The sequence below is a fragment of the Trichomycterus rosablanca genome, chromosome 15 (assembly GCF_030014385.1).
Source record: "Trichomycterus rosablanca isolate fTriRos1 chromosome 15, fTriRos1.hap1, whole genome shotgun sequence".
In the NCBI taxonomy this organism is placed as follows: Eukaryota; Metazoa; Chordata; class Actinopteri; order Siluriformes; family Trichomycteridae; genus Trichomycterus; species Trichomycterus rosablanca.
This window is the reverse complement of record NC_086002.1, coordinates 3833333-3857119: the sequence shown is the minus strand read 5'-3', so window position 1 is coordinate 3857119 and position 23787 is coordinate 3833333. Positions and strand designations below refer to the sequence as shown.

The window sequence follows — 23787 nt, the reverse complement described above, 5'->3', positions numbered from 1 at the left end:
TGTATATGGATGCAGTAGCTACGTTAACCCAGCATTTGTGTAGAAAAAAACAACCCAGTGTTTTTAGATTTAACTACATATCAGAAAAAGGATTGCTCACCTTGTCCTGACCCCCTGTTTGGTGGGCCAAATAAATAAATGGCCGCAGACCCCAAGGCGGCTCCAGCCAGCAGCCATATTAGGTGGCTGGGCCTAAAAATAAAGAATTCTGAATTTTAGTATTAACATCTTTGAGAGTATTAAGATGAGATTATTAGTGAGTGTTTCTGCTCTCGTTGCCTCCTGGCTAGTGGGAAGGTACAAATGTCCAAATAAAATAAATTCATCTCATTTACAAATTTTGCAGCATAATGCCAAGAAAAGAAAGGTTACAAAAGCAGAAAGAAAAGGAACTACAGCAAGCAGCTCAGTGTAGCAGCTCTCTTTTTATCCTGGATTAGGCCATCTATCAGTAAAGCAAATGAGGGAGATGTATCAGTATCAGTTGTTTGGTTATTAAAAAGCGTGCACAATATGGCCTTGTTTTTGCCTGTTTTTCATTTATTTATGCAATTTGATAATTTGAGTTATTTGATTAGATGTGTATTGATTGTGTTAACAAAAATAAATATATAAGTTAAATATCCTAGTGTTTTTTTTTTTTTTTTGGGCTTGAGCACCTGCCCCCAAAAATGTCTGTGCACGTGCCTGATCCCCGCAGAGACAGGGAGCCAGTGGAGCGAACGAAGGACAGGTGCAATGCGCTCGTGTCTCCGCACTCTCAGCAAAAAGACAAAAGCGAAAGAAAAACATGACAAAAATACAATAAAACACGACAAAACATGACAAAATAAAAAAATAAATAAAAAACACGGCAAAATACGGCAGCGGCAGCGAAATGCGCCAGCGTCCACCATCACCATGACAACCAAGGACATACATGAATGCGCAGCGGACGTTTTTTGTTTGTTTGTTTAGAAAGAAAAAAAAACTCACTTCAGGCAAACTTGAAAACTTGAGAGCCCTGGCATTAAGATGAAGAGAGTGTTAGTAAGACAGTATTAAGATGAAGAGAGTGTTAGTGAGAGAGTATTAAGATGAAGAGAGTGTTAGTGAGAGAGTATTAAGATGAAGAGAGTGTTAGTAAGACAGTATTAAGATGAAGAGAGTGTTAGTAAGACAGTATTAAGATGAAGAGAGTGTTAGTAAGACAGTATTAAGATGAAGAGAGTGTTAGTAAGACAGTATTAAGATGAAGAGAGTGTTAGTGAGACAGTATTAAGATGAAGAGAGTGTTAGTAAGACAGTATTAAGATGAAGAGAGTGTTAGTAAGACAGTATTAAGATGAAGAGAGTGTTAGTAAGACAGTATTAAGATGAAGAGAGTGTTAGTGAGAGAGCATTAAGATGAAGAGAGTGTTAGTGAGAGAGTATTAAGATGAAGAGAGTGTTAGTGAGACAGTATTAATATGAGATTATTAGTGAGAGTTTCTGCTCTCGTTGCCTCCTGGCTAGCGGGAAGGTACAAATGTCCAAATAAAATAATTTAATTCTTTACACAGAGAGGATTCTTAATTACAGCTAAAATATCATTATTATAAAATATATTTATTATAGCCGGTTTGTTTCGGTGTCTGTGTGTGTGCGCACAAACCTCTCGTTAAAGAAAAACTGTAACCCCCACAATGTCAACAGGTTCTTCATCATCTTTATGCCATGGTGATGGTGGACGCTGGCGCATTTGGCTGCCGCTACCGTTACCGTATTTTACCGTATTTTATTGTATTTTTATCGTTTTTCGTTTTCATCTTTTTACACACCTTGTGGATCTATTTCTTTTATGTTACTTTTGATACTTTTATTTGTGCTTTTGATACTTTTTGTTCTTTCTACTGTACATCGCGTCTGCGGCCGGTGGTGAACGGTGGATGAGTTTTCCTGGGATCGGCACGATGTTGAACTATTCCGTTGACCAGCTGAGGAAGTTCAACAACTGCACTACTCCATCGTGTATTTCAGTCATCAAACAGCTTGGACTCCTTCGCCGGCCTCGTTATATTCACAGGGGCTCCCGGGGAAAGCTTGTTTATCTTCGAAACGGTAACGCTATTCCATCCTTCTGGTCAGCCGTGCGCACTGTCGCTCCGCAAACACGTCATCAGAGCGCTGCTGCCTTGCACACCAGTAGCGGTGTAGTCTCCATGACAACGCTGTCCACGGAGTGGGATGGGAAACGCGGAGTGGACTTAGCAAATCTCCGTTCTCTTCCTCGTTCCTCACAGCCAACTACACAACAATACCACTTGAAAATGGCATTGCTTAATGTTCGTTCACTCAACACAAAAAGTACTGTACTCAGTGAATTTATATCTGACAGTGAACTAGACTTTTTCTGTCTCACTGAAACTTGGCATAAACCCTTGGATTATTTTACGTTAAATCAGACCACGCCAATGGGATACTCGTATATTGATGAACCTCGTATGGAAGGGCGAGGTGGTGGTGTTGCTGCAGTCTATAGGGATGATATTAAAATAACCACTTTGTCTTTTCCTGCTGCTCTTTCTTTTGAACACCTGGCTTTCAAGTTGTCAGGGCCTACTCCTCTGGTCACTGCTGTAGTTTATCGTCCGCCAAAGCCAAACGCTTCCTTTCTCTCTGATTTTTCAGATTTTTTAACCCACCTTAGTGCCCTCTCATCCTCTGTACTGCTTATGGGTGATTTTAACATCCATATTGATGACAACAACTGTAAATTTGCCAGGGAATTTTTGGAATTGTTACAGTGTTTTAATTTCACACAACATATACATTTTCCAACTCATAAAAAAGGTCATACTCTTGACCTTGTCTGCTCTACTGGTGTCCTAGTTCATCAGCCGTCCAGCCATGACCTTACTGTCTCTGATCATTTGACAATCATCATGGACATTGAGGTCACTAGGCCCATCACTAGAGCTAAACGTAAAATATCCTTCAGGAATCTTCAATATATCTCTCCCTCTGCTTTCTCAGATTCTCTTGTTAAAAAGATGTCTGTCTGTCCTGTACTGTCTAGTAATTCATCTGACCTTGTCGATTACTATAATGACATACTCGCCTCATGTCTTGATGAGCTGGCTCCTTTGAGAACCAAATTTGTTTCATTTAGTCATTCCGCACCATGGTACACAATTGAGCTTCACCAAATGAAATCCCGTAAACGCCAGCTTGAAAGACTTTATAAGAAAACCGGTCTAACAGTACATTATCAGATTTATTCTGATTATCTTCAACATTACAAAGACGCTCTTACGGCAGCCCGATCCACTTACTATTCCGAACTCATACATGCTGGATCAACAAATCCTAAGACTCTCTTTTCCACAATAAATAAACTTCTCAAACCAGTTGACAATACTACCAATTCCTTTACAGTTGACAAGTGTAACTCTTACCTCTCATTTTTTCAAACAAAAGTTGAGAATATCCACAATTTTCTGACAGTTTCCCCTGTCATCTCTGTTTCTCCGCCTATCTCATCTCAATTTATTACCCAGCCTCTGTCTCAGTTCTCACCTGTGTCTCATTTGGACCTATCTGAGATCTTAACAGGGATGCGAAGCTCCACTTGTGTTTTGGATCCTGCTCCATCAAAACTTGTTAAGGGTTGTTTTCCAGTTATCTCATCACTTATCACAGAGATAATCAATTCCTCTCTTAGTTCTGGCTCAGTCCCTCAATCACTCAAATTGGCTGCTGTTACTCCCATACTTAAAAAACCTGGACTTGACTAACATTATGAGTAACTTTCGGCCCATTTCCAATCTTCCATTTCTGTCGAAAATACTGGAACGTGTTGTTGCCTCACAGCTCAAAGATCACCTAAATTCCAATAATCTATTTGAATCATTTCAGTCTGGTTTCCGCCCCCAGCACAGCACTGAGTCAGCCCTCCTCAAAGTCACAAATGACCTTCTTCTTTCCTCAGACTCTGGACAAATTAATATTCTCGTCCTCCTTGATCTTACTGCAGCTTTTGACACCATTAATCACTCCATTCTTCTGTCCCGCCTTGAATCCTCTGTCAACATCACTGGTACTGCCCTTTTGTGGTTAAGGTCATATCTCATAAACAGACAACAGTTTGTTAATATCAACAATTGTAGTTCTGCCATTGCTCCACTGTCCCAAGGCGTTCCCCAAGGCTCAGTGTTAGGTCCCCTTTTGTTTATTCTTTATATGCTCCCCCTTGGTGACATCATACGTCGGCATGGTTTACATTTCCACTGCTATGCTGATGATATTCAGCTTTACATCTCCTCCAAATCCATTAATACTGAACTTCACTCCACTCTGACAAATTGCATCACTGAAATGAAATTGTGGATGAAAGCTAATTTCCTCAAATTAAACTGTGAAAAATCAGATATGATCATCGTAGGTCCTACAACCCTGGCAAAAACCACAAATAATTTTCAAATTACCATTGATAATGACACTTTGTCTCCGTCTTCTAACATCCGAAATCTTGGTGTAATTTTTGATAGCAACCTCTCTTTTGACCGCCATGTAAATCACATCACCAAAACTGCTTTCTTTCATCTAAAAAACATAGCACGTCTACGTCCATCACTCTCCTTTTCTGCCGCCGAAACCTTGATTCATGCTTTTATTACATCCAGAATTGATTATTGCAATAGCATCCTTTATGGTACATCTAACAAAATCCTAAAAAAACTTCAGTATATCCAGAATTCAGCTGCTCGCCTCCTTACTCATACTCGCTCCCGTGATCATATTACACCTGTTCTACAAAAACTTCATTGGCTTCCCGTTGCTCAACGCATTCAATTCAAAATTCTTCTATTCACTCACAAAGCTCTCCATAATCAGGCCCCATCCTACCTCACCGACCTGCTCCATCAGCACATTCCCTCCCGTAGCCTTCGCTCTTCTGAGGCTAACCTACTGTCCATACCCTCTAGGACCAAGCACCGGACCTGGGGTGACAGGGCCTTTTCCATAGCTGCTCCATCTTTATGGAATGCTCTCCCCAAACACCTACGAGATTGTCCTGACCTGTCCAAATTCAAGTCACTTCTCAAAACTCATCTATTCAGAGTGGCATTTAACTTGTAACAACACAAAATAAATGCTTTTATTTTTGCTATTCTTTTTAATAGTTTTTATACTTAGATCACGACAGAAATGTGAAGTCCTAGATCCTAAAACTTGTAAAGTTTTCAGTTTCCTGATTGCATGTAAATCTGTCCTGTTTCTGTCTAATTTTAAGAAATTGTTCTATATTTGTTGTTCTCTCTCATAATTTAGCTAATTTTTAATGAACTGTCTTATGCTGCTCTCTTTGTTTTTATCTTAATTATTCTTGATGTTGATGTACTATTTTGATTTTGTACTATGATTTGTATGGTGTATGTACGTATTTGTTTTGATTATTTGTCTTATGTAAAGCGTCTTTGAGTATCTTGAAAAGCGCTATATAAATAAAATGTATTATTATTATTATTATTATCTTAATGAGTTAATAATGAATTTCGCATCGTTTAAATGCCCCTAAGCCCCGCCCCCACATATCGAATAAAAACACAACTGCATGTTACGTCTTCGCCCATGGTGAGGGTACTAATCCGAGCAGACTGTGTAGGGAAGGTATTGTGAATTGAGACACAGCCCTTTAGTTTCTCTGTAGTTCTTCTACATTATATTGATCGATAATTTTCTTACATCTTGTTTTCAAAATCTTTGTTTTCACTACACAAGCAATTAAGCAATTAATACAATTTTCTCAGTGTTTTTAGTTTTGTTGTCAAATATCCCACCCATTCTCATGTTTATATCCCACCCATTCTCATGTTTATATCCCATAATCGCATGTTTATATCTTATTCATGTAACAAGAGGAACCTTTGTTATGTGTTTGTTGTTTGTTATGTGTTTGTTGATGATGTACTTGAGATGTTGCACATGTTATACTACTGGATGTGTTTTGTTAATAAAGTAAGCAAGTGTTATTGCTTCAACCGTCCATTCTGTGGAGTCATTATTAATGGTCAGAACAGAATGAAACCTGGTGGCAGCGGATTAACTTGTTCGAAGTGCATCGAGTGAAGATATCTGCACAGTAGCTTTGGGTTTATGTTATTTAGCGTAGTGGCGCAATGGTGGGTCTGAAACCTCCGCAAACTCTAAGTTTGGACTCAAATAACTTGTCAAAGTCGTGGAAAACATGAATGTGTTCTCTACGTGGACCTCACTATGGCAGATGCAGAGAAGTCAAGGAAGGTGAAGCTGTTCAGCTACCTCATTGGAGAAAGCGGTAGGGAATTGTTGGACACTTTAGCCGCCAGTTTGGCTGCTCAGGAGAGAACAGTGAAAGCGCTAATAGAAAGGTTTGATGAACATTGCAATCCCAGTGTGAATGAAACGGTGGAACGTTATCGGTTTTTTTATGAGAAATCAGGGAGCTGGTGAAAATATTGATTGCTACGTGACTAGGGTGGCCACATTCATGGTCGCAAAAAGGAGGACATTACACCCCAAAAAGGAGGACATTACACCCCAAAAAGGAGGACATTACACCCCAAAAAGCCGGACATTACGAGAAGGGTATCTAGGCCATAAGGTGAACTAGGAAAAAGTGCTTAGAAATTGATTTTCGTTCCCACGTCTGGGCACTACTTTTTAAATGCATTTTTGCATAGACAATGCTGTTACAGACTTTGTGTTAAAAGTTCTCCACAAAATATCCTGCAGTTTTTTTTCCACAGCCCATAAATGTAAAATATATCACAAACTGACATGCATACATGTACCTAAAATCAAAGACAAGTATTCATGCATTAGTATGCTCAAGTGTGGAATCAGACCATACAGTATGGCAAATTTGAACAAAATATGGTTGATCTTCAGAAACTGGCACTAAATAAAAACATACGTACACATGCCAAATTTTGCAAAACACTGATGTTTTACACATCAAAATTGTCAGTAATGACAGGGTATTCAGAGGAAGGAAATACAAAAAAAATACACTTGGTTCAAGATGGTTGAAATTAGTCAATTCGTTACTCAACCGCTTTAGTTTTGAATAATGGCAAAAATGGAGAATTCTGCAATATATGCAATACAACTTAAAATCAGTCCATACATAACATTCAAACATGTAATATCACACCATGACTCCTTCTAGCATTTAGTACTGGAATGTTGCTGGAACAACCAGGTGTTCTAACTCTCAAATCCTGTCTCCTTGTAAGTCACCCTCTTAGCCACCTGTGCCCGACCACATAGCTCGTCATGAAGCAGTCCATCTCCTGGGTAACACAGTGCATCTCTTACTCATCACTATAATTCCTCCATGTCACTATCATCAGAGTCATTATCCCATGTAGCTCTTTCTTCCAATTCCTTTGAAACATTTGCACAATTTTGGCATTGACATAAATCGGTACAACATAGTCTTGCACAATTTTGGCATTGACATAAATCGGTACAACATAGTCTTGCAGACATATAAGAACATCTTCCTGTCTCACATTTGCCTTGCTTACAACTGCAGTGGACTTCCTGCAACACACTTTCAGGGGCAGGATTTTTAGTCATTCAGGTCACTGTTAGCTCTCCATCCTCAAGGTGCCATCCATTGCCAACGGGCGAAGGGGCACACATTTTACTTTTCAGACAGTGTCTCATTAATTCTGCCAGTGCCTCTTTCTTTTTTCCATCTGACAGAAACTTTCTCACAGAAAATCATGTAGCTGGCATCAAAGCTTGGCTCATTCCTGTAAATACACATTAAAATTTTAAAGAATATATCATTTTATGCACCATAACTTTCACAAAGGCTTCTTTTTTAAATATAGTATATTAGCAGTCAACTGAATTAAGAGTTCTTGACAAAGCGATTTCAGAATACGTATATACATATGTATATATTATATATACTATATACACTGCCTGGCCAAAAAAAAGGTCATACACACTAATATTTGGTTGGACCGCCTTTAGCTTTAATTACGGCACACATTCGCTGTGGCATCGTTTCCACGAGCTTCTGCAATGTCACAACATTTATTTCTGTCCAGAGTTGCAGTAATTTTTCCCCAAGATCTTGTATTGATGATGGGAGATTTGGACCACTGCGCAAAGTCTTCTCCAGCACATCCCAAAGATTCTCAATGGGGTTCAGGTCTGGACTCTGTGGTGGCCAATCCATGTGTGAAAATGATGTCTCATGCTCCCTGAAGCACTCTTTCACAATCTGAGCCCGATGAATCCTGGCATTGTCATCTTGGAATATGCCCGAGCCATCAGGGAAGAGAAAATCCAGTGATGGAATAACCTGGTGGTTCAGTATATTCAGGTAGTCAGCTGACCTCATTCTTTGGGCACATAACGTTGCTGAACCTAGACCCTGACCAATCCCCAGATCATAGCACCGCCCCCACAGGCCTGTAGAGTAGGCACTAGGCATGATGAGTGCATCACTTCAGCCGCCTCTCTTCTTACCCTGATGTGCCCATCACTCTGGAACAGGGTAGATCTGGACTCATCAGACCACGTGACCTTCTTCCATTGCTCCAGAGTCCAATCTTTATGCTCCCTAGCAAATTGAAGTCGTTTTTGCCGGTTAGCCTCACTGACAAGTTGTTTTCTTAAGGCTACACAGCTGTTTAGTCCCAATCCCTTGAGTTCCCTTCACATTGTGCATGTGGAAATGCTCTTACTCTCACTAATAAACATTTCCCTGAGTTCTACTGGAATTTTTCTACCATATGATTTCACAAAACGTCTAAGTGATCGCCGATCACGATCATTCAAAAAAATTTTCCGACCACATTCTTTCCTCGAAGATAATGTTTCCCCACTGTCCTTCCACTTTTTAATAATGCATTGGACAGTTCTTAACTTGATTTTAGTAGTTTCAGCTTCTCCTTAGATGTTTTCTCTGCTTGATGCATACCAATAATTTGACCTTTCTGAAACAGATTAACATCTTTTCCACGACCACAGGATGTGTCTTTCCACATGGTTGTTTAACAAATGAGAAGCTACTCACTGCATCAGTTAGGGTTAAATAACTTGTTGCCAGCTGAGTGTGTGTGTTACTTTTGTATTATCTATCTATCTATCTATCTATCTATCTATCTATCTATCTATCTATCTATACTGTATATACTGTATATACTGTATATATAAACACACACACACACACACACACACACACACACACACACACACACACACACACACATATATATATATATATATATATATATATATATATATATATATATATATAGGTTCAAACGTGTGTGTATTTTTTTTTTCTTACCTGCTAAAAACGTTTCTGCCTGCAACAGTCTTGTACTTCTCCTTTTTCTTCGTTGGGCAATCACTTGTTCATGTACTACTAGGACTCGTCTCCCACATTACTATCTCGAGCTCCAGGACACAGTAAGACGCGTTTCTCGGCAGTAGTAAGTGAGGTGAAAATCCAGCATCTTCTGGAATATGCTCATATTCAATTTCTATACAATGTTTATATGTTTGTGCCATCCTCTTGCTCTCACCCTGCAATCCAAGACAGCGTTTAACGCTGTTTCTGAATGTATCCCACCGCGTGCGAGTAAAATAATTTGCGTCTTCTTTCTTTATGAACGTCAGATGCATGTAACATTGTTTGTAACCCTGTTCGGGCGATTTGGAAGGTTTTCTGGTCCTATAATCCTCGTCTTCACTGCTTGATGTTGACAGCATGGGCGCAGACATTTTGGCTTGCGGTTCCAAAGAGCGGCGACCTGATTGGTCCAGCGAGAAGCAAGTGACGATTACTCCGCGAATCCTTATCGCTCACGAACAAAATATGACTACGCGAGGAAGGAACTATTGCCGACTTTAAACACTAATTAAAAAAATACTGCTGGAAAGTAAATGGAGAACTTTTTTTTTCTTGTTCTAAACCAATGGATGTTTTTAATAAAGTAAAAATCATTTAGTGCCCCATATATGGGAACGGGATGAAATGAAAAACGTGTTCACCTTACGGCAGGGGTGTCCAAACTTTTTTCTAGGAGGGCCAGATTTGATAATGTGAAAATGCCCGAGGGCCAACAGTCCCTGATGACATTATTTTAAACAACAAAATATGCAGGCCGCTCAGGTGGCACAGTGGTAAAGTACGCTAGCTCACCAGAGTTGGGGTTTCGAATACACCGTATCGAATCTCAGCTCCGCCTTTCCAACTGGGCTGGGTGGCAGTATGAACAACGACTGGCTGTTGTTTAGGGTTAGAGGGTAAGAAAGTCAGATCATAGATCCTCATAACTAGTGCGACTGCAGCCGCTGCTAGCTGACTGATGGCGCCTGCACAGGGCTGAGGAATAATGCTGATGGGGTGTGTCCCTCCATACACAGTGCCCATCAAGTATATTAACTCGACTCATGCAGGTGCACTATCTGTACTGACTGTACGTGCCGGAGGGGGCGCATGTCAGTTGAAAGGCGTCCTCAGTCAGCGGTGAAGGGTCGAATCAGTATATAGGACGCAATCAGGGTAATTGGACACAACTAGATTATGGAATCACCACTCTTGGAAGATGTTCTTTCAATTGTTTAATTTTGTAGAAAAAAAATAAATCACAGACATGCCACAAAACTATCATTTCTCAAACTGTCAACCCTCTGGCATTAAGAAACAATAAAAAAAGAAACAAATATAATAGTTGTGGTCAGTCACAATAGCTTTTTTTTAGATCAAGTAGAGGAAAAAAATATGGAATCACTCAAATCTGAGGAAAAAATTATGGAATCATTAGAAAACACTGCACCATTATTACTTTGTTGCACCACCTCTGGCTTTTATAATGGTTTAAACTCTCTGAGGCATGGAGTTAACTAATGACAAACAGTATTCTTCATCAATCTGCCTTCAACTGTCTCTTGCTGTTGCCAGATCAGCTTTGCAGGTTGGAACCTTGTCATTGACCATTTTCTTCAATTTCCACCAGAGATTTTCAAATGGATTGAGATCCGGACTATTTGCAGGCCATGCCATTGGCATTATATGTTTTCTTGAAGGAAAGTTTTCACGTCCTTTGCCCTATGGCAAGATGCATTATCATCTTGAAAAATGAAGTCATCATCACCAAACATCCTTTCAACTGATGGAATAAGAAAAGCGTCCAAAATTTCAATGTGGACTTTGGCATTTATTGAAGACCATCTCCCCTGTGCCTTTACCCGACATGCAGGCCCATATCATCAACAACTGTGGAAATTAACATGTTTTCTTTAGGCAGTTATCTTCATAAATTTCATTGGACAGACACCAAACAAAAGTTCCAGCATCATCACCTTGCCCAATGCAGATTCGCGATTCATCACTGAAGATCACTTTTATCCAGTCACCCACAGTCCACGATTGCTTTTCTTTAGCCTACTTTAACCTTGTTCTTTTCTTTTTAGGTGTTAATGATGGCTTTTGTTTGGCTTTTCTGTATGTAAATCCCATTTCTTTTAGGTGATTTCTTACAGTTCAGTCACAGACATTGACTCCACTTTCCGGCCACTTGTTTCTCATTTGTTTTGCATTTTCTGTTTTCAAGACATATTGCTTTAAGTTTTCTATCTTGATGCTTTGATGTCTTACTTGGTCTACCAGTATGCTTCCCTTTTACAACCTTCCCATTTTGTTTGTACTTGGTCCAGATTTTAAACACAGCTTACTGGGAACAACCAACATCTTTTGTGACATTCCACAATGATTTATCTTCTTGAAGGAGTTTTATAATCCTCTCATTTGTTTCCACTGACATATCTTGTGTTGGAACCATGATTCATGACAATCTGCTTTGTGCAACAGCTCTCCGAGGTGTAAGCACTCTTTTTAAACTGAAGAATAATTAGCAAATCTAATCTGCTGCAGATGTTTTGTTTTTAAACTGCAAATTACAGAGTGATTCCATATTTTTTTCCTCTACTTGATCTAAAAAAAGCAATTGTGACTGACCACAACTATTATATTTGTTTCTTTTTTTTATTGTTTCTTAATGCCAGAAGGTTGACATTTTGAAAAATGATAGTTTTGTGGCATGTCTGTGATTTATTTTTTTTCTACAAAATTAAACAATTGACAGAACATCTTCCAAGAGTGGTGATTCCATAATTTTTGCCAGGGGTTGTATAAGCGTCTCTCAGTGTCCCAGACACGACCGATCACCACTCCTCCTGTCCCACCCTCATTGTTTCCTCCATAGATCCCTCATATTAAGGAAAAAAAATTAAGGATGCTGTTTTAGCAAAATGATGATGCCGTTTGGCTGCTCCTGTTAGGCGTCACCATTGCAAATCATTGCCTGCGTATTTAATTTGGCAGTTTTTTGTATGCCAGGAAGCCCTTCCTAGCACATCCCTCCTATTTATCTGGGCTTGGGACTGGCACTGAGGGTGCACTTGATACCTACAATGGCTAGGTTCATGTAACACTGTGCCATTAATGTATTTGTGAGCCCAGCCCAGAAATCTGTTACCAGCAGTGTGGCTCTTTCACAGCACACCAGCGCACCATGTTTTAGCAAAATACTCAAATATAAATTCTGAGCCAGTCATTTGAATAAGCTTGTTTACTGACTGGGTGACACGGTGGGAAGTCACCTCACAGTAGGAAGGTCCTGGGTTCGATTCCTAGATGGATCGGTTGTGCTGAGTTAGCCACAAAATCATTCTATTAATAAGTTTAATTCAAACCACTCAGTGCTTTTAGCAGAACTAGCACTAAACACACAAATATTTACAAGTTTAGCTACATACAATCAAAACAATTTAGATGATAAAAAGGCTTTAAAACCAGTGGTCACCCTTAACTTGATCGTTTAGGGGCGGCTCGTTTAAGAACTGTCGCCTCACAGCAAGTAGGTCCTGGGTTCGATTCTCGGGTGGAGCGGTCCACGTCCTTTCTGTGTGGAGTTTGCATGTTCTCCCCGTGTCTGTGTGGGTTTCCTCCGGGTGCTCCGGTTTCCTCCCACGGTACAAAGACGTAAAAAATTGTCCATGACTGTGTTTCATATAAAAAACTTGACCTGATGAATCTTGTGTAACCAGTAACCTGTTCCTGTCATGGATGTAACCAGAGTGTAAAACATGACGTTAAAATCCTAATAAATGAATAACTTGGTCATTTTGTCCGCAGCATCTGAACAGTTACCCAACAGTCAACACGTCTCAGCCGAACCATGACATGGCCGCGTCCCCATCAGAGGAAAACCAGCCTGTCGTTCAACCCAGCAGCACCAACCAGTCCGTTTCATCCCAGTCCACGGACGCTTCGGGCTACATGCTCACTCCTAACGCGCCCTCGCTCTACGCCGACTCATCAGGGCCGTTTGAGAAGCCTCCACCTTACGCCTGCTGAGTCATGAACGGCACGAAGCAATTCAGTCATGACGTGTGGAATGTTTTAGTGAGATTAGTTTCAATGAACATGTTACATATATACGTACAGTGTATCACAAAAGTGAGTACACCCCTCACATTTCTGCAGATATTTCATTATATCTTTTCATGGGACAACACTATAGACATGAAACTTGGATATAACTTAGAGTAGTCAGTGTACAGCTTGTATAGCAGTGTAGATTTACTGTCTTCTGAAAATAACTCAACACACAGCCATTAATGTCTAAATGGCTGGCAACATAAGTGAGTACACCCCACAGTGAACATGTCCAAATTGTGCCCAAAGTGTCAATATTTTGTGTGACCACCATTATTATCCAGCACTGCCTTAACCCTCCTGGGCATGGAATTCACCAGAGCTGCACAGGTTGCTACTGGAATCCTCTTCCACTCCTCCATGATGACATCACGGAGCTGGTGGATGTTAGACACCTTGAACTCCTCCACCTTCCACTTGAGGATGCGCCACAGGTGCTCAATTGGGTTTAGTCCATCACCTTTACCTTCAGCTTCCTCAGCAAGGCAGTTGTCATCTTGGAGGTTGTGTTTGGGGTCGTTATCCTGTTGGAAAACTGCCATGATGCCATTTTTTGAAGGGAGGGGATCATGCTCTGTTTCAGAATGTCACAGTACATGTTGGAATTCATGTTTCCCTCAATGAACCGCAGCTCCCCAGTGCCAGCAACACTCATGCAGCCCAAGACCATGATGCTACCACCACCATGCTTGACTGTAGGCAAGATACAGTTGTCTTGGTACTTCTCACCAGGGCGCCGCCACACATGCTGGACACCATCTGAGCCAAACAAGTTTATCTTGGTCTCATCAGACCACAGGGCATTCCAGTAATCCATGTTCTTGGACTGCTTGTCTTCAGCAAACTGTTTGCTGGCTTTCTTGTGCGTCAGCTTCCTTCTGGGATGACGACCATGCAGACCGAGTTGATGCAGTGTGCGGCGTATGGTCTGAGCACTGACAGGCTGACCTCCCACGTCTTCAACCTCTGCAGCAATGCTGGCAGCACTCATGTGTCTATTTTTTAAAGCCAACCTCTGGATATGACGCCGAACACGTGGACTCAACTTCTTTGGTCGACCCTGGCGAAGCCTGTTCCGAGTGGAACCTGTCCTGGAAAACCGCTGTATGACCTTGGCCACCATGCTGTAGCTCAGTTTCAGGGTGTTAGCAATCTTCTTATAGCCCAGGTCATCTTTGTGGAGAGCAACAATTCTATTTCTCACATCCTCAGAGAGTTCTTTGCCATGAGGTGCCATGTTGAATATCCAGTGGCCAGTATGAGAGAATTGTACCCAAAACACCAAATTTAACAGCCCTGCTCCCCATTTACACCTGGGACCTTGACACATGACACCAGGGAGGGACAACGACACATTTGGGCACAATTTGGACATGTTCACTGTGGGGTGTACTCACTTATGTTGCCAGCTATTTAGACATTAATGGCTGTGTGTTGAGTTATTTTCAGAAGACAGTAAATCTACACTGCTATACAAGCTGTACACTGACTACTCTAAGTTATATCCAAGTTTCATGTCTATAGTGTTGTCCCATGAAAAGATATAATGAAATATTTGCAGAAATGTGAGGGGTGTACTCACTTTTGTGATACACTGTATATATATATATATATGACAATTAAAGGCGTTCCATTTGCCATAGATTAATATCAGTATGGATTTTGACTTTGATTTTAAGCCTTAGGATAAAGAACTGTTATATGTTTAGTTACATGTTATATACCATGTGAAAAGGTTTTAAGCTGCTGGCTGCCTCTCTACTCTTTGAGTAGCATGTTTCGACATTTTAATGGTCTGTTAGCTTCTGACTTCCGTTGTTTAAAAGCGTATGTCAATGTTTTAGTATACCGCCATGCTCACCACACCAACCTTTTCCTATCTCATAGCCAGCCCTGCTCGCCTGGACTGAAACGTGGTTGCAACCTTTAAGCCAGTACAGCTGGCCAGTGTGGGGAACTCCCTACATATTTATCCACAGGTCACTGCTGCTGGCCCATACTGATGACGTCCATAAATGTGTGTGTGTCCTCCCTGTAGCTGTTTATAGTCTGCCTTTTGATATTTTTTGGGATTTCTGTGGATAGGCGTAAATGTTTCCTCAATAAACTGATGTAAAAATGAAAAATGAAAAAAATATTACAATGCTATGTAAGGCCTTTCATAAAACTCTCTGTACAGTGTTGCGGAATCTAAACCTGTGAAGGATTTGTCATTTTTTTTCATTTAATTACCTGCCGGTAATTAAAAAACCACAGTAAAAGTAAATATTGCTACACTGAAGGACACGATTAGAGATATGTTGGCATATTAACTGCTGCTTATCATATTTGCAGCAGCAACTATAAGAATGTATTTAAGGTTAAAAAACAATTTGCAGTGTCATTAAGTCACTGCTGTTATTGTAATGAGTCTCAGTGCAGTCGCTACATGCATGAATGCTACATATGCAAAAATCACTTCCTTCCTAATTATCTAATGACAAGATCACATTTACACCACATTCGTTTCATAATAAGCAGTCATGAAAACACACACCGCATCCTGTTTCTGATTAGGCTACTTCAAGAGAATCATTAATCAGCTTTCAGCAAATCAGCAAAAATGCAAAGAAAGATCATCATCATCGGCAATGAGCAGAAAACATTTAGAAATGCGTTAGCATCATGAAACATTCTGCCAGATCCCAAGTCCCAAAAAATACACCCCTGTCAGTACACCACAGGGTTTCATACAGTGCTCCGTAGGTCACAGAAGTAAAAAATTACTTTAGTTACTATAGGGTCTAAATTATGTGGACAGTCTCAAAAACAAATGGAGTGACCGTGACATGATCCTTCCTCTTCATGAAGGTTTCTCACAAGACTTTGAAGCATGTCTGTGGGAATTTGTGACCCAGCATTTGTATGGCTGGGCACTGATGTCGGTCAAGAAAGCCTCAACTGACATCCCAGTTCATCCCAGAGCTGTTCAGTGGGGCTGAGATCAGGGAACTGTGCAGGACACTGTTGTTTCTTTAAACCATGTCTTTATAAACCGTGCTAGAATGGGTGATAGATGCTAGGTGCATGTAATTTCCTTTGTATAACTGATTTATTACACCTGATAGCAGCAACTGATGCAGCCAGGCTAATTGGAGACACTGAATTGTTCTATATGCACCTACCTGCTAAAATGCACAAACCAGTCCCCTCCCAGATAAAATAGGGAGGGTTGTGTCAGGAAGGGCATCCGGCGTAAAAATTGTGCCAAATCAATGCGGATCATGATCCGCCGAGAGCCGACACCGCAACCGAACGGGACAAAGACCGAGGAAGAAGAAGAAGTTTGTTGTGTGTTTTATATTTTGATGGGAGTTAATAACTGTTGATTTACAGTATGGTGGTCAGTTATTGGTCAAAATCAGTTCTGCATCCCAGATCTAATTATCACTAGCTTCAAGTGTATTTGACAGGACAGTTGTGGCCTAGTGGTTAAGGTACTGGACTAGTAATCCAAAGGTTGCTGGTTCAAGCCCCACCACTGCCAGGTTGCCACTGTTGGGCCCTTGAGCAAGGCCCTTAACACTCAATTGTGTAGACAATATACTGTCACAGTACTGTAAGTCGCGTTGGATAAAAGCGTCCGCTAAATGCTGAAAATGTAAATGTAAAAAAGTGTTGTGGATGAAACCAGTGAGTTAAAAATTAGAAGTGGTGTCCAAGTACTAGTACTTCTGTCCGTATAGTGTGTAAGGAGCTCAAAGCAAGCTCTGTATCCATGCGTTTGATTTCCAAAAAGGAAAAGAATTATAGAATGATACCTAAAACCTAAATGAAAAACTCTGTTGCATTGCAGCAATTCGGTCAGAACTAACAAGACAAGTCCAAACATGCAAACATGCAGAGCACCACTGATGGACATCCAGACTTTCCTGAAGTTACCATCAGATCAAATCAATCCGGCCTGTAATGAACTGGAGGACTGGTCAGTGTTAAACTAGGGCAGGAAAACTGGGTTACAGAACTGTTATTTGTACTAAAGGTCACCTGTCATTACAGATATCAGGACGAGCTACTGTGCTAGCAGGGTAGAAAAGCAGCCACATATCAGCTGTAATACCGACCCAAACAGTATTCCATAATAGTTAGGACACTAATAGTGGTGCATTTGATTGACTTGACATACTCTTTGTTGGAGTGGTGTACGATTTAGGACGCAGTTACTGTTCCTGGTTTGATATCCAGCTCTTAAGTGAGTGTTGCTGTTGGGACAGTATCACCAAGGACGAAAAAAAAAGGCAAACCGACACACAAGGAAGAAAAACAACATGTTTTTACCGTTTCTGGGTCGTTTTCAAACACTTCTCTCGCCTCCTCTTTGGAGCATCTTTCCTCCACACACTCCCTCTCCAAGTGCCCCTTTTTGGTTTCTTCGAAAACCTGGTTTGCCCGCCTGTGCCTTCTTAGAAACTGGTGAGCCTCCTCGGGCGACAAGGACACTGCGAAACACAGTTTAACCGTAAAGCTCAGCGTAAGGTAACGCACCCCGACCAGGCGCAGGTTCTTTCCTAAGGCTGGTTGTTGGTACACACCGCAGAACTAACGTTAGCCGATCGTGCTGTATTCACTTACACTCGGAAGAGCAGGCGACCAGCAGCAGGATTAACAGAGAGCCCGAGAGAAACTCTCCCGCAGTAAAAGGCATGGTGGTTCAGGCTCTGCGGCAGATTCGGGAACCTTCTCTTCCTCTGTGTGTGTATCAAACAAAACGAAGCGAACACAAAAAGCTCGCCTTTACACCGCTACACCCAGACAGACCTCATTGCATTTGTCTGAGGTAGGGGATGTCGAACTGGTCCCTCATTGCTGCTGCTGGCTGTTCAAGGTGTCTTGCACGACACGAGGGATGGTTGATCAATGGGTAGTGGTGTGTGACTCTCTGTACGCCATACCTCTCTCTGAGCCAAATTTAGCATGCTTAGAAAGAACGTAAACAAAAATGTGTTGTTGTTTTTTTGTGTTAAATCTTGTATCTTTTGTTCACAGCGCCTGTTTTAAGAAGCTGCCGCGGATCCTGAGCTTCAACACCATGCGCTACACCTTCAACATGGTGACCATGATGAAGGAGAAGGTGAACACGCACTTCTCCTTCCCGCTACGGCTCGACATGACGCCCTACACGGAGGACTTTCTAATGGCGAAGGGCGACAGGAAGGAGGGTGAGTTTGGTGGAGCTTGTGGGTGTATTTTGTTGGGAATTAAGCCTTACTTGGCACCTTCATATCGCCACGTAAGAACGATTAACGTTGATGCTAACACTGACACAAAGACAGTATACACTGATCAGCCATAACATTAAAACCACCTCCTTGTTTCTACACACACTGTCCATTTTATCAGCTCCACTTACCATATAGAAGCACTTTGTAGTTCTACAATTACTGACTGTAGTCCATCTGTTTCTACACATGCTTTGTTACCCCCTTCCACCCTGTTCTTCTATGGTCAGGACCCCCACAGGACCACCACAGAGCAGGTATTATTTAGGTGGTGGATCATTCTCAGCACTGCAGTGACACTGACATGGTGGTGGTGTGTTAGTGTGTGTTGTGCTGGTATGAATGGATCGTACACAGCAGCGCTGCTGGAGTTTTTAAACACCGTGTCCACTCACTGTCCACTCTATTAGACGCTCCTACCTAGTTGGTTCACCTTGTAGATGTAAAGTCAGAGACGATCGCTCATCTACTGCTGCTGTTTAAGTCGTTCATCTTTTAGACCTTCATCAGTGGTCACAGGACACTGCCCACGGGGCGCTGTTGGCTGGATATTTTAGGTTGGTGGACTATTCTCAGTCCAGCAGTGACAGTAAGGTGTTTAAATCCACTCATACCAGCACAACACACACTAACACACTAGCACCATGCCAGTGTCACTGCAGTGCTGAGAATGATCCACCACCTAAATAATACCTGCTCTGTGGGGGTTCTGTGGGGGTCCTGACCATTAAAGAACAGCATGAAAGGGGGGTAACAAAGCATGTGTAGAAACAGATGGACTACAGTCAGTAATTGTAGAACTACAAACTGATTCTGTATGGTAAGTGGAGCTGATAAAATGGACAGTGAGTGTAGAAACAAGGAGGTGGTTTTAATGTTATGGCTGATCGGTGTATATTGTCCAAGCAATTAAGGATTAAGGGCCCAATAGTCCGGTACCTTAACCGCTAAGCTACAGCTGCGTATTTGGACACCTGACCATCAGCTTTTATATATCCGATTTTTTCAGCTATAACAACGAACACTCTTCTGATGAGGCTTCTCACAAGACTTTGAAGTATGTCTGTGGGAATTTGTGCCCGTTCAGTCAAAAGACAATTTCTGGTTCATTCCAGAGCTGTTCAGTAGGGCTGAGGTCAGGGCTGTGTGCAGGAGACTGTAGTTTCTTTAATCTGAGCTTAAACAGGAAAGGCCCTTCCCTAAACTGTTGCTTCAAAGTTTGAAGCATATAATTTCCTTTATACAGTGATTTTGATTTTTTTACACCAATTAGAGGGTGTCCCAATACTTTTACGTTTACATTTTCAGCATATAGCAGACACTTTTATCCAAAGTGCCTTACAGTTATGACAACAAGGGCCTTGCTCAGGGGCCCAACAGTGGCAACTTGGTGGTGGTGGGGTTTGAACCGGCAACCTTCTGATTACTAGTCCAGTACCGTAACCAGCTATCACTGCCCAAAAAAGTTGCAAATGGTAATACTTGTGCCCATGTATGTACCTTGCAAATAGATTCTATCCTGGTCTGGGCTGCGGTGTGTCTGGTTCCCCTGGAGATGTTGGGCTAGTGTAATAGACCCCTGCGCCACCTGAGCGACTCCATCTTTCATTCATTCCAGGGTGAAAAGTAAACAGACTCTGATGTTCGCCAGTTTTCGGGATGGAATTTGTTGACGTGTTCGGTGCTGTTAGGTTTCGGTGATGACGGCGAGGGGAAGGCGGTGGAGAGTTACGAGTACGATCTCATCGGCGTGACGGTGCACACGGGTACGGCGGACGGCGGGCATTACTACAGCTTCATTCGGGACATCGTCAACCCGCACGCCTACCGCAACAACAAGTGGTGAGTACGAGGATTCGGGAGCGTGGGGGGTTCTGACATCACACAGGGAGGTGCTGAGAAACAGTGAGAATAATCGGATGTGTACAGTGGAACATTTTTGGGAAGCGCTCACGTCGTTCCTTGTTTCCCTTCTCAGGTACTTGTTTAATGATGCCGAGGTGAAACCCTTCGATTCGGCTCAGCTGGCGTCCGAGTGTTTTGGAGGGGAGATGACGGTAAGCGTGCTTCTTTTCTGGACACGCCCTGTTTGCATATTGATGTATTTCTGACAGGTGTTAAAGCACCAACAAACTCTGAGGAATACACCCAAACATCAATACCAAACCAAGAGCTCACCAGGGACGACGCATAGACCAAACCATATACACAAGATGCAGAATTGGCCACACCAGAGTAACCCACCAGTACCTGGTAAAAGGAGAAAACCCACCAACATGTCAAACCTGCCAAACGGTTACAACCATAAAACCAACCATATCGATCCCCAGGCGGGGCGGTCCGGGTCCTTTCTGTGTGGAGTTTGCATGTTCTCCCCGTGTCTGTGTGGGTTTACTCTGGGTGCTCCGGTTTCCTCCTACAGTCCAAAGACGTGCAAGTGAGGTGAATTGGAGATACTAAATTGTCCATGACTGTGTTTGATATTAAACTTGTGAACTGATGAATCTTGTGTAATGAGTAACTACCGTTCCTGTCATGAATGTAACCAAAGTGTAAAACATGACGTTAAAATCCTAATAAACAAACAAACAAATATAAAACACATTACACAAAGGAAAGACAGCAAGTGCACATGCCTGAAACCATAAAAGAAATCCTTACACAAGTCTACACAAGAACAGTACCAACCTACCTCAGCCAAAAAATATATAAAATGGACCAAATGATAAAGACAAGATCAATCAATAAATAAAAAGACAGATATATAGTACCTAGTTCCTGCCATTAAATGACACACACGTGTTTAACATGGCGTAAAAATCCCAAATAAATAAATAAATAAAGCCTGGGTGCTGTGAATACTGTTCTACTGGCACAGTTCTGGTACTGGGGCCAAGAAAGGTTCTCGGCCAGAAAAATGGGCGCCGTTCTGGCCCCATAATCTTGCTGGTGTGGAAACAACAAACCTGTGACGCAAGCGTCCGGAGGTTTGGGGGTGTCCTAGTGTCACCACAGCATCATTTTTTACCTACCGTTTACAGCTATTGTACCACACACGTACTGTACAGTAAAATCTATCTTCCGCATGTCCGTTCTAGTTTGGAATCTGGGGGGTCAGAGCCCCTGGAGCTGACAGGGTTAAGGGCCCTGCTTATAGTCCCAACATCTGGGATTTGAACCGACAGCCTTTAGTTCTATAGCCCAAAGCTCTCCCCACTGGGCTACCACTTTATTAAATCGTATCCTAATCATGACCTGTCAATAAAATCCTGACAGACAAATTCAACCACAACAAAGCAGAAACGGCTATTGAATTCATCACTCATAAAACTGAGGGTGCATATTCAAACCTAAAAAAATAACTCATAAATTATTAAACATGGCATAATAATTTGCACATCCCATCTCAGGTGCTTAAAAACCCTTCTGTGTTAGCAGTAGGTATGAAGAGTCAAATTAAGTCCAGTTGAGTGAATGATTATTATTTTTTATTGTAGACGAAGACGTACGACTCGGTTACAGACAAGTTCATGGATTTTTCCTTTGAAAAGGTAATTTTCTCTTGATTCTACTTTACTTTCAGCTGCAGTTGTTATTAAATTGAGAAGATACTTACTGACTTGCTCATTATCTCTCTCAGACTCACAGCGCCTACATGTTGTTCTATAAGCGAGTCGAGCCGGAGGAGGAGAACGGGAAGGACTTCAGCTTTAACGTCTCTCCTGACCTGCTGGAGGTAGACTGACGTCCGAACTTCCTGCAGCGCGTTCCTCAAATGACTCGCACTTTTACTCACTGGATTGTTTTCTGCTCTGTTTTAGTGGATCTGGCACGACAACATGCAGTTCCTCCAGGACAAGAACATCTTTGAGCACACCTACTTTGGGTGAGTTCCATATTCATGCTGATGAATACCTCACTGTTCATGTGAGGAAACGATGCACGGTGTGATGTGTTTTGTTTCTAATGCTGTGACAGTGGTAGCCTGCTAGGTAGAGCTTTGGGATATCAATCAGAAGGTTGTGGGTTGAATCCCGGCGCTGCCTTGCAGCCACTGTTGGGCTCATGAGAAAGATCTTTAACCGGCTGTTGTGCTCTGGCCTTAGCTATTAAAACAATCTGGGATATGTGGGGGAAAAGCATTTCATTGTGTACTTGTATATATGTCAAATAAAGGTGCCCCTTTTTGTTTTATTTGAACAATTAAATGTGTTTATACAAGTGATGGATAGATCGATCGACCACTTTATTGATCCTGAAGGAAATTAAAGCCTCAGTAACATGATACAGCAAAGAATTTACAGTACAAATACAGAAGCAAAATAATACAAAACAACTAAAACTCTTGTACTTTACATACACTGATCAGCCATAACATTAAAACCCACCTCCTTGTTTCTACACTCACTGTCCATGTTATCAGCTCCACTTACCATCTAGAAGCACTTTGTAGTTCTACAATTACTGACTGTAGTCCATCTGTTTTTCTACATACCTTTTTAACCTGATTTCACCCTGTTCTTCAGTGGTCAGGACCCCCACAGGACCCCCACAGAGCAGGTATTATTTAGGTGGTGAATCATTCTCAGCACTGCAGTGACACTGACATGGTGATGGTGTGTTAGTGTGTGTTGTGCTGGTATGAGTGGATCAGACAGATTTAAAAATTGTGTCCACTCACTGTCCACTCTATTAGACACTCCTACCTAGTTGGTCCACCTTGTAGATGTAAAGTCAGAGACGATCGCTCATCTATTGCTGCTGTTTGAGTCAGTCATCTTCTAGACCTTCATCAGTGGTCACAGGACGCTGCCCACGGGGCGCTGTTGGCTGGATAGTTTTGGTTGATGGAATATTCTCAGTCCAGCAGTGACAGTGAGGTTTTTAAAAACTCCAGCAGCGCTGCTGTGTCTGATCCACTCATACCAGCACAACACACAACCACCATGTCAGTGTCACTGCAGTGCTGAGAATGATCCACCACCCAAATAATACCTGCTCTGTGGTGGTCCTGGGGTGATGCAGTGGAGTGGTTTGAAACGGCGACTTTTCAAT

The 23787-nt window shown here is 41.8% G+C and overlaps 2 protein-coding genes across 2 annotated transcripts in view; one reads left to right on the top strand and one right to left on the bottom strand.

Annotated features, from left to right (window-relative positions):
• LOC134329392 (growth arrest-specific protein 6-like) lies at positions 1-18402 on the bottom strand. The gene is made up of 3 exons (XM_063010644.1): positions 18086-18402; positions 17792-17952; positions 1-192 (listed from the first exon to the last, which is right to left on the bottom strand). Exons 1-3 carry the CDS (start codon positions 18156-18158, stop codon positions 97-99), a joined length of 330 nt encoding a protein of 109 aa, XP_062866714.1. The 5' UTR covers positions 18159-18402; the 3' UTR covers positions 1-96.
• The window catches only part of LOC134329540 (ubiquitin carboxyl-terminal hydrolase 34-like), a 15295-nt gene continuing 9805 nt past the window's right edge, over positions 18298-23787 (top strand). Inside the window, exons 1-7 of the mRNA XM_063010825.1 lie at positions 18298-18308; positions 18500-18672; positions 20424-20574; positions 20711-20789; positions 22230-22283; positions 22373-22468; positions 22554-22618. Of these exons, the coding sequence (XP_062866895.1) occupies positions 18298-18308; positions 18500-18672; positions 20424-20574; positions 20711-20789; positions 22230-22283; positions 22373-22468; positions 22554-22618 (629 nt within the window). The remainder of the gene's footprint in view (positions 18309-18499; positions 18673-20423; positions 20575-20710; positions 20790-22229; positions 22284-22372; positions 22469-22553; positions 22619-23787) is intronic.

Excerpts from the sequence above, each read along its gene's own strand:
- LOC134329392 (XM_063010644.1), bottom strand. The coding sequence starts at position 18,158 with ATGCCTTTTACTGCGGGAGAGTTTCTCTCGGGCTCTCTGTTAATCCTG. Across the intron at positions 17,953-18,085 it reads GGTCGCCTGCTCTTCCGAGT|TGTCCTTGTCGCCCGAGGAG; the intron begins GTAAGTGAATAC and ends TGTGTTTCGCAG. Across the intron at positions 193-17,791 it reads TTGAAAACGACCCAGAAACG|GCCCAGCCACCTAATATGGC; the intron begins GTAAAAACATGT and ends CTTTATTTTTAG.